Raw genomic sequence first — 11,374 nt, forward strand, 5'->3', positions numbered from 1 at the left:
GTAATTGCAACTCAAATTATCTAGTGGAAAAATCTCTTGTGTAGCAAGAGTACTGGATGTAACATTCGGTGGATAAGAAGGTGAACTAATATAAAAATTCTCCGTGTATTCTTCTTCTACTCATTCTTGTCATTTACTTTTTGCTTTAATTGGTTGAATTCTGCATAAGCAATACGTTGCACTTACACTTTGATAACATAACAGAAAAATCAGTCATATTCTCCCAATAACTAATCCCCCCTCACCCCCTAGTTGCCATCTTGAACTTACACTATCAAGAGTATTCTTGTAGTCTAGGTAATCCACTTCAATTGGAGTATAGATCTCATTAAGAGTTTAACTCATCATTTCATCTATTGTAGGAATCATACTTCTCACTATATTATAGCATGTTCATTCTCATATCATTTCACAACTTGTTATAACCATTGAACCTATTTCTTGGAATTTCCAGTCAGTTAGATCAGGTTATCATCATGAGTAATCCTCGTTTTAAGGGCAATATTTCCATAGTCTTAGAAGTATTATGAACTTTTTCTCTATCTAATCCTTTCGTCAAAGGATTTACTAAGTTATTATTAGTTCGTACATGATTCACTCTAACAGCTCATGTTGAGAGTAATTCTCTAATAGTGATGTGCTTATGACGTATTAGTCATTTCTTATAGTTATAAAAGTGGTTCTCAATGTTTGCAATAGTCGTAGCACAATGGATCAACACAGTTGGTGTCAGTTTTTCCCGTAAGGGAATCTCTGCAAGCAAACTTCTCAACCAGCTAGCTTCTTCACCAGTTGTTGCTAGTGCTATCATCTTATCTTCCATAATGGATTGAGCCAAAATACGTTGTTTCTTTACTTCTAAGAAAAAGCCCCATCAATTATGTTTCATATATAGCCATTGGTTTCTTTGGAATCATCAGAAATAGTGTTCTTTCTAGCATCGTTGAATCTTTCAAGAACAACTGGAAAAATTTGGTAGATAATCCAAGGTTCATTATTTTCTGAAGTTACATCATGACCATTTTTATACCATGTCAATGCTCCATACTAAGTCTACTGGTAAACCTGCAAATAATCACACAACACAGACAATATCAGGTCTAGTGCAATCAGTTTCATACAAAAGGTTGCCAATAATGCTAGCATACTCACTTTGTCTTACACATTTGCTAGTGTTCCTAAAAAGTTTTACACTTGAATCATATGGTGCGTAGCAGCTTTACAGTCAAAATATTTAAATTTCTTTAATATATTCTCTACATGGTGAGTTTGATCCAAAAAAATATCATTCTTTTGACTTTGTAATATTTATACCAAGAATTTCATTTGTCTTTCCAAGGTCTTTCATATCAAAATTGTACACAATAATGATATCACATTATTCATGACATGAATGTTGAAACCAAATATGAGTAAGTTGTTTACATAGAGACATATGATAGTGCAAATATCATTTTCTGATTTGTAATATATACATTTTGTCACTTTCATTCACCTTAAACTCATTTGAGACAATTAAGACCATACAAAGACTTATCTAACATGCAGACCTTATTTTTTTCTCGTGGATTAAAAAACATTCAGGTTGCTCCATATAGATTTCTTCTTCTAAATCACCATTTAAAAAAGTAGTCTCAACATTCATTTGGTGTACTACTAAATCATGCATCACAACAAGCGATATTAGTACTCTAATGGATATTATTATAGTCGTAGATGGCAACCAATGGGTATATTGCACTGTACCAATAAAGCCCAACATGGTTAGTAGATATTGTTTATGTGGTTTAAAAAACATTCAGGTTGCTCCATATAGATTTCTTCTTCTAAATCATCATTTAAAAAAGTAGTCTCAACATTCATTTGGTGTACTACTAAATCATGCATCACAACAAGTGATATTAGTACTCTAATGGATGTTATTATAGTCGTAGATGGCAACCAATGGGTATATTACACTGTACCAATAAAGCCCAACATGGTTAGTAGATATTGTTTATGTGGTTTGCAACAATTCTAAATAGCACCAAAGTATTATGACTGGTTCAGTCATTATTAGGTCGTTCTCTTTAAGACATCTTGTGACACTTCCCAAAATGTTCAAGCAGACTATCAACTATATCGTCCCCAAGGTAAAACAACTCAGACATTTGTTTTCGAATTCTTATTGCACTTTGAGAACCAATCTCAAATACACCTACAATATGGCTACTAGTGTTAATTCTCGAAATACCCACGATATGGCTAGTAGTTCAAATTCTCGAAATACCTACAATATGACTACTCATGTTAATTCTCGAAATTCCTATAATTTGGTTTCATGTATCAATTGTAGTACCACGGAAAGAAGGAGAGCTCTAAACTAGGACGAGTTTTTCTAAACGGGGGAGACCTACATTTATAGCCTAAGGCCCCCCAACGGCCAAGTCAATCCGACAGTGTGCTACCTCAGCCGCACGTCCAAGAACACGAGTCTAGCCAGCCAGAAGGCGACGAAGAAGATGGTGGTGGTGCATGCATGCCTGTGTATGGGGAATTTTGTTTGTGTGAGTCCTCACCTACCACAAAACTCATTATACCCATTGAAGCACACCCCTTAGGCTTTATTTTGGAGTTATGAGGGAAAATGAAGGAAAGAAATCAAAGGGTTAAGAATGGGGAGGAAGGGAAGGGAAAAGGAAGGAAATCCCTCTTGTTTGGGAATATAGAATTTAGAAGATAGAGGGTAAACTAAAGATAATGTAAGAATTTTTTTTATTTTCCTTTAACAATGAGAAATTGACAATAATGTATAATTATATAATACTATTTTTTAGGTATTTTCACATTTTATGTCCAAAAATCCTAAATTTAAGGAACTTTAAAAATAGATAAATGAAAGATTTTGGAAGCTTTGAGACTCTCTCCTTCACCCAACTCCCAAACAAGAGGAAGACCTTCCAAAGTTATTCATTTTCTTTCATTCTCCTTCGAAACCACACTCTCAAACAAAGCTTTAAATAGCATTGAAGGCTTATAAAGCTTTTGCAAGTGCCTCCTCCATCCTATATGGGAGTCATAAAAATTATTTCACACCCAAAAATCTCATTAATAACCCCATTAGCCATTAATTTGGCTAAGTTCCAACGGTAGAAGATTGAGTTCTTTAAGCACACTATTAGGGATTCAATTATAGTCACTTGTAGAGGAAAAAATTTATTATTAGAGGCCAAAACTCATAATTTTTACCTCAAGAAAGGATTAGCCTTTTACTCTGGATATGTATAGCAAAAAATACCAAACATTTTGTTACAGAGGGATCATACAACATTGTAGAATTAGAAAGAAACAGCATGACCCCAACAGAAAATAAAGTAAGAAAAAAGTTAAGAGGGGAAATTATGAAAAAAGAAAACGTGATCTAGTTAGGTAGTTTTTTTCTTTCTTAAAAAGGGAAATTTCTCATTCTACGTTAGACGGCTGTCTATTTATTATCAGTATAGTGAAAATAAACTTTATCATATTTGTGATGTTGTTTGGAAGATTTTGATTGATTGATTAAGCTTATTCATCTTGTCAGCAAAAGCATATACTATATACTACACAATATGCCATATAAACTAATAACTTAACTTGACTCTAGATGCTTGCAAAGGACACGGTGTGGAGGCTTGCAAAAGACACGGTGTCTAAAGTTCTTACTAGATCCCTACATATGTCAAAAAGCTTAAATATTAGATTTTATAGTATTAGTAGAATATCAATAAGGCATTGATTTAGTTATGTAAGATCTCATTAAATTTTTAATAGTTCAATTTTTATAAGCGACATTTATTGAGAGGGGCAACTACAAACTTGAAATGGATTAGTTTCTTACTCAAGGAATACCGTTGGTAGTACCAAAAAATAGTATTAGTAGAATATTAACATTACTTAAGAAGGGATAAAGTAAGTTTGGGTCTAGGTGGATAAAAATTAGATCATTTTCTTGTATTTTTTATTTATCTTTTTTTTATTTAATTTTCATATTCAGTTTCGTGGGAGTTATTTCTTTTGCCTTTTTGGCTTTTCTCTAGTGAGTTTTTATGCTTTAAAAGCTTTCTTAATACTATGATTACTAGTGAAATTTTATTAGAGGTTATTAAACATTTAGTGAATGTAGAGCCTATACATAAGAAGTTATATAAAATGTGAAGTAGTAGAATGTTGAACCACATTTGAGTTTTCTATATTGTCATTTGTAGAAAAAAAATTAGTAGAAGCAAAACTCATAATTTTTATCTAAGGATTATTATTTGACCAGAAACATACTTTATATAACAAAAAAATTACCAAACCATTTCTTAGAGTGGGATCATACATCATTGTAGAATTAGAAACAATCAACATGGTCCCATCCGAAAATAAAGAGAGAGAAAAGTTAGAGGGAAAATTATGAAAAAAGAAAAAGTGACCTAGTTAGTCTTTTTTTTTCCTTAAAAAGGGAATCCTATCATCTATGTTAGACGGATGTCTATTTATTATCAGAATAATAAAAAAGAAACTTTACCATATTTGTGTTATTTAGAAGATTATTTTGATTCATTCATTGAACTTATTCATCTTCTCAGCAAAAACATATGCTATATAATATACACAATTTGCCATATAAAGCCATAATTTAACTTGACTCTACATGCTTGCCAATGGCCAAATGCACTGAACCACACTTTGGGTGTGGAGGCTTCTAAACCAAAATTAAGGATGGCGGACCAGGGTAGTATCTATGTCCACATCCATATTATTTACGGGTACTTATAGGGATGACGACTATTTGCGAATGACCAACTAATTTTTAAATTTAAATATGTATTTATATATTTTAAAATAGTCAATATATATAATAATTATTACTTGAAAAATAATTTTTATATACATTTTAATTTTTTTATATATTTTCAATCACTAAAAGTCATTATAAAATAATAATAAAATAGATAATATATAATTATAAAATAATAAAAATGTATAATATATATATAATGTTTAATTAAAAACTAACTTTATAAATAAATATGTGAGATCATGATATTTATCATCAACCATTCACTATTTTGTGGATACTTGTTGCCAGATCCTTCAGAATATTTGTGTCATCCATATTCAGTTACAGTCTTCCAAACACATACTTATATCCTCGTAAAATTCAGGCAGAGATAAATTATAACCAATATGCAAAAACTTCTATCTGTGAGTACAATTCGTGCTTGAAATTTTAATAAACTTCTGAAGGCACAACTTTGAATCTGAGAGTGCTATTCCAAACGGTGAAGTTAACCAATTGTTTTAAAAAAAGTTTGCCTTTAAAATGTGATTGATATTTCAGTTAATGTACGGCCTTATTGGGGAACTGAACTAGTTAATGCGTATATTTTATCAATACCAAAATTAATAGCATCAAGAATACGTTTAAGAATGGGCAACGTGGAGGATCAGGTCGAGTTTTTACATACCTAAATCCAAGTCTGAAAATCAAAACCTAAATTTGAATCCAATTAATGGGGTTAAAATAAAGATAACATTTATGAATCTGTTATGTTTTAGGTAAAACGAATCTAAAAACCCCAAAAATAATAAATGTACTAAGAAAAGTATGGTATCATTTTTGTTTTATTTTCTTTAGCATTAAAGAACCAATAACATGTAAAATAAAATTAGAAGTTAAAAATAATTGGCACATGATAGAACCTTCAATTTTAAATCGAATTACTTTAATTTGGGGTAGGTCATTGCTCTACCAAACCCAAACCCAAAAATTAAACCTGGGTAAAATTCAAACCGAACCTAATCACAACGGATTTCCCTATTAAATTTGGGTTAGATTTTGGCGGTTACTCATAGATTCGATTTTCATTATCATCATATTTAACTTTGTGAGATAAAATGTGACACTATGTTATTGCATTATTCACGATTAATATTTGATTATTATTGACTCTTAAATATAAGTAATATAAATAAATAATTGATAATATATTGACTATATATAAATCTTTATACTAACAAAATATATGTATTACACTCTTAACTTATATAGTTTTAATGAAAACCATTTTTTATTAAAAATTAATTCATTTATATTAGATGACATTAGAAAAACAAAAATATTACCTTCACAATTAAATTGTGATAATATTTTATTGTCCTTTCATCTTTAGATGAATTTTATAATATGTATAAAAATAAAATATATAAAAAGTAAGTGACAAATATAATTTAATATATCAATAATCATAAATGAGGTATTAAATAAATATCCTACAAAGTACCTTCAACTTTAGCAAATCCATCTTACCAGTATATATGAATATAGTTTATAGATATATTTTTACTCTTTGAATAAAGAGTTAATCTCTTTTGTGATATATAACTTCCAGATATTACTCTTAAGAATTAAATGCTTGACATTTTAGCCTATTTAAAAATTTAATTAGATCTTATATTTTATTGTATTTATAAATATAATTTAACTTTAAAAGTAAGATACCACCCCCTTGCCCATTTATAAATATAGCTTAACATTCAAAGTAACACCCCATCCACTTGCCCATTTTTTTAATCACACATTTTCAAATCTAACTTGACTCTATACTAGAGGTCCTTGATTCAGTTCTTCATCAACCAGTGACTTCACTTAATGGCTTCCCTTGGTAGCTTCCTCAAGAAAAGTTCTTCTTATTCTTCATGTATTGTTCCATGCTGCCATATACCCATTATAAGAAGATTTTTCTCAACTCAAACCATCATTGATTCTCCTTCTTTTGCTCAGAGAATCAGACATTTGCCAAAGACTCTTCCTGGAACCAACATCAAGACCCATGTTTCACAAGTTAGTAATGCTCTCTCTCTTATTTTCACTTCAAGCTTATGAGACAACATAGGAGCTGGTTTTATTTACAAGTATCACTACTAATACTAACAATAATTATTACCAAACATAAGAGGAATATTATATCCTTTCTATAATTCTATCCATACAAAAGTGATAAATATATTAATGAAAATATAATTCATGAAAATTATATCCTTTCTATAATTCATGAACCATTAATTAATGAAAATATATTAGATTAAAAAAACAAATTCAAAAAAATTAATGAAAATATATTACTAAGTGATGCTTTAATTCTTTATAGACAAAAAGATCAAAATAAAACATTTAAGAAAAGAATACATCTTTGTTTATAAATGAAAGTTTAGGTGAGTAGAAAATAATACACATATATATATAGTATTCTATAAAACTTTACACATATATATGAACCACATCATGCGGTCGCAATATTGCGCTTGCGGTGGTCAACCGTATTATACCATAATTGTGATTTCAAACCATAAAGATGTAGCGGCATCGGACCGCAATGCAACCACATCATGCCGCATTAGTCCACATCAGGCCGTATCGGACCGCATAAGGCTACATCGATTTCAAAAATTGTTTTTTAATTAAAAATAATTCACATCGCAGCTACAATTCGCATCACAACAGCCACAATGACCATAATTACAGTAACTACATCCCGCTATGAATGCAATTTAAAATACTTCCTCAATCTATGTGATATAGATTCAATGATAAAAAGAAACTGAGATTTGAGGTTAAAAAAACTCAGGATTGGTTTGAATTTGAAAGAGAATCAGTTTACATAACTCCTGTGATTGCTTTTATATTTTAGATTTTTACCACTACAATTCATTTTTCAGCTCATTGGGAGGACTCCACTGGTTTATCTTAACAAAGTCAGTGAAGAATGTGGAGCTTATATTGCTGTCAAGCAAGAGATGATGCAGCCAACTGCCAGCATTAAAGACAGGTCAAAACCTTTTTGTTTCTTATCCGATTTGAATTTTTTCTTTGTCAATCTTTAACAGTCTGTTTGCGAGTTAGGTTTTCGAAGGGAATGAAGTGAAAGGAAAGACTTTGGAGCTATGAACTAGACTTGTGAAATAACTCCAAATCCTTCGTTGTCCCATCCTGCCTCTAAAAAAACAACTTGCATACAGATTCTAAATTTAATCAGATTTCATACTACTCTTATTTCAAAGTTCAAGTTGTCACATAACTTATTTCTAATTTTCTTGAGTTTTGACAGACCAGCATTTGCAATGATCACAGATGCTGAAAAAAAGAATCTGATTTCTCCAGGAAAGGTTAGCCAAATATATGATTCATGGCACCAATTTTGCTTACTCATTCACACGTGCATGCTCATTATTAACCTTATTTTATGGTGTAGACAATTCTGATAGAACCTACATCAGGCAATATGGGTATCAGCATGGCCTTTATGGCTGCCTTGAAGGGATATAAGATGGTTTTGACCATGCCCTCTTACACAAGCTTGGAAAGAAGAGTGACCATGAGAGCATTTGGTGCTGATTTAATCCTAACTGATCCAACCAAAGGTATGGGAGGAACAGTAAAGAAGGCTTATGACCTTCTGGAATCTACACCAAATGCTTTCATGTTGCAACAATTTTCAAATCCAGCCAATACTCAGGTACATATGTCCAGATCACTATCTCTATTTGGAGTGTTTTACTCAGAAATTTTGAAAGCTATGTTTGTGGGAACGGCTTGTACAGTTATCAAATTGCAGGCCACATCACGTGATGCGGCCGCAATATTGCAGTCACGGTGAGCCGGTGATCCCTTCACACCGCAATTTATGGTCTGACACGAATCACAATGATGTGGCTGCATCGGGTCAAAGTGCAACTGCATTTGGGCCGATTAGGTTGCATCAGACTGCATTTGGGCCGATCAGGTCGCATTGGAATGCATCAAGCAGCATCATATCGCACTGAGTAGAAAAATATTTTTCAATCACAAAATAATGCATACGGCAATGGCCGTAATCCGCATCATAGTGTCTGCAATAATCGCAACCACAATTTAAAACATTGGTCGTGTATGTATTAGTTCCCTTAAATTTAGCATTAGATGGTTATGATATCATTGGCATAGTTAATGATGAGTTTTATACAATTTACTTCAAAATGGAAAAAGGTGCATTTTGAAACAACAGGTCCAGAGATATGGGAGGATACAAATGGACAAGTTGACATATTTGTTATGGGAATTGGTAGTGGAGGCACAGTATCTGGGGTTGGACAATATCTTAAATCCAAAAATCCTAATGTTAAGGTAATGTTCTTCACATAACAGTTTAAATTACAAACTGAACAATGTTATGCACTTATGTTAGATATGCTCATAAAATCTCTTTGAAATGTTTTTATCAAATTAGATTTATGGAGTGGAGCCATCTGAAAGTAATGTGCTGAATGGTGGCAAACCTGGTAAAGATCATGCTTGTTTTTCTTTGAATGTTTTTTTTTTAACTTTTTACATGATAATTTTGTATATAATTTCTTCTTGAATTATCTGTTTCAGTTCTCTAATAAAACATAGGATAAAATTGAAATGATTGATGTACAAGTATCTAAAATTTTAACATTCAATAATCATTTCTAGCATTGGTAAAGTGATTGAAATGATATAAATGTTAATATTCCAAAGTTGGATTCTTCTATCTACAAAAGTTACACACTCTGATTGTCCTTATATATATAGGTCCTCATGACATAACTGGCAATGGTGTTGGGTTCAAACCTGACATATTGGATATGGATGTCATGGACAAAGTTCTTGAAGTGAGTACAGAAATACTATTTGCTTCTATATAGAGATTTAGCTTCAAAGTTTTATGTTTCTCCTCACTATAATTGAAAATTTCATGTTTCTCCTAATTGTCAATGATAGGTTAGCAGTGAAGATTCAGTTAACATGGCTAGGGAGTTGGCCTTAAAGGAAGGACTCATGGTAATCTTCCAATGCCGATTTCGTACACTTCCTGAAACGATAATGCACCAGAAATTGCTAATATTCTTCTTTTTCTAACTTTTTGCAGGTAGGGATATCATCTGGAGCTAACACTGTTGCAGCACTCAGATTGGCTAGTCTCCCTGAGAACAAAGGCAAACTTATTGTGGTAAGAACAATTTTCCTAAAAACTTACAACAACTTCATGCTAAAGGCTTAATCCGAATATGACACCTAGTAGCATTAACACTGAAACAGTCAATGTAAGTTTGCTTCCATTGTGACCTCGAGGTCATGAGTTTAAATCATGGAAACAGTTTCTTTGCTTGCGAGGATAACACTGTACCCCCACTTGGTGAAATACCTGCACACCGGGTTGCCCCTTAGTAACACTGCGAAATCATCCATACAATTTCTGTAACACCCAGTTATGACATGCGACCTCTCATTAAGCTTAAATACTCCTGCGGTATTTTATTCCACTCCAAGACGAGTCTTCCGCGACTCGAACCCGTGACCTCAGGATAAATAGTCACTATAATACTGAGTCGCTACCATTGTGTTATAGTGACTGTTTATCCCTGAAGTCACGGGTTCGAGTCGCGGAAGGCTCCCCTCGGAGGGGAATAAAATACTGCAGCGCTCAGTATGTTCTTGGGCCTGGGAGGTCATATGTCAGAACTAATATGTTAGCGACTCAGTGTTCTTGGGCCTGGGAGGTCGCATGTTAGCACTGGGTGTTACAATTTCTATCATCATATTCTGTGAATATTGCTTCGCACTATTTTCGATTCAAATCTCTTTGTTGCTGATATTCTGAAAATCATTGTTAAACTGAATCTCAGACTGTTCATCCAAGTTTCGGGGAAAGATACTTGTCATCTGTCCTGTTTCAAGATCTTCGTAAAGAGGCTGAAAATATGCAGCCAGTATCTGTTGATTAATGCATGCCATTAGTTCTGAATCACCTAGGAAGCTTTGTTGTGGAGTTGCATGGATCAACATAGCTGTTACAATCTTGTTGTAGTGAAAATTGCCAACTTCAGCCTACAATCTTGTTGTAGTGAAAGTTTTCAACACAAGATTCTTGAATACAGCTTACAATAATCAAAATATTATCTAAAAAATAAACACTAAAACAGTTTTAAGGAATCTATTCAATCCAATCTTGGGTAAAGGTGTTTGTCTCTAGAGTGATATATGTCTTCAACTATTTATATAATATAATATTTATGCACGGTTAGTATCAACATTTATACACAGTTCATATATTTTTATCATTCATTTATATTACTATTTTATAGAATCAATACTAATTGAAAATTAATTAAAAATTAATTGTAGACGATGGACTTACGTACATTTTATTTTCCCTTTATGTAACAATATTAGTTGACACCTTCTTTGCATGACAAAAGAAGTATGAAATTATAATAAATAATACAAAATAAAAAGGTATTATTGGCAAATTGGAGATGGGTTAGCATGATATTATCAAGTTCGATCTCCAAACTACTTATAAGCCCTCGC

At 32.2% G+C, this 11,374-nt stretch overlaps 1 protein-coding gene across 1 annotated transcript; it reads left to right on the forward strand.

Moving 5' to 3' along the window:
* Positions 1-6,564: 6,564 nt before the first annotated feature.
* On the forward strand, positions 6,565-10,951 carry LOC109338383 (bifunctional L-3-cyanoalanine synthase/cysteine synthase 1, mitochondrial). Its single transcript, XM_019575603.1, has 10 exons — positions 6,565-6,847; positions 7,723-7,832; positions 8,112-8,169; positions 8,256-8,519; positions 9,029-9,166; positions 9,270-9,321; positions 9,596-9,675; positions 9,785-9,844; positions 9,933-10,013; positions 10,690-10,951. The coding sequence occupies exons 1-10, from the start codon at positions 6,656-6,658 to the stop codon at positions 10,786-10,788; spliced, it is 1,134 nt and encodes a 377-aa protein (XP_019431148.1). The 5' UTR covers positions 6,565-6,655; the 3' UTR covers positions 10,789-10,951.
* The last annotated feature ends 423 nt before the right edge of the window (positions 10,952-11,374 follow it).

The sequence above is a fragment of the Lupinus angustifolius genome, unplaced genomic scaffold (genome assembly GCF_001865875.1).
Source record: "Lupinus angustifolius cultivar Tanjil unplaced genomic scaffold, LupAngTanjil_v1.0 Scaffold_22_165, whole genome shotgun sequence".
In the NCBI taxonomy this organism is placed as follows: domain Eukaryota; kingdom Viridiplantae; phylum Streptophyta; class Magnoliopsida; order Fabales; family Fabaceae; genus Lupinus; species Lupinus angustifolius.

Coding starts and splice junctions, on each gene's coding strand:
- LOC109338383 (XM_019575603.1), top strand. CDS start 6,656: ATGGCTTCCCTTGGTAGCTTCCTCAAGAAAAGTTCTTCTTATTCTTCA. Junction 8,520..9,028: donor CAAATCCAGCCAATACTCAG/GTACATATGTCC, acceptor AAATGGAAAAAG/GTGCATTTTGAAACAACAGG. Junction 9,167..9,269: donor CCAAAAATCCTAATGTTAAG/GTAATGTTCTTC, acceptor TTATCAAATTAG/ATTTATGGAGTGGAGCCATC.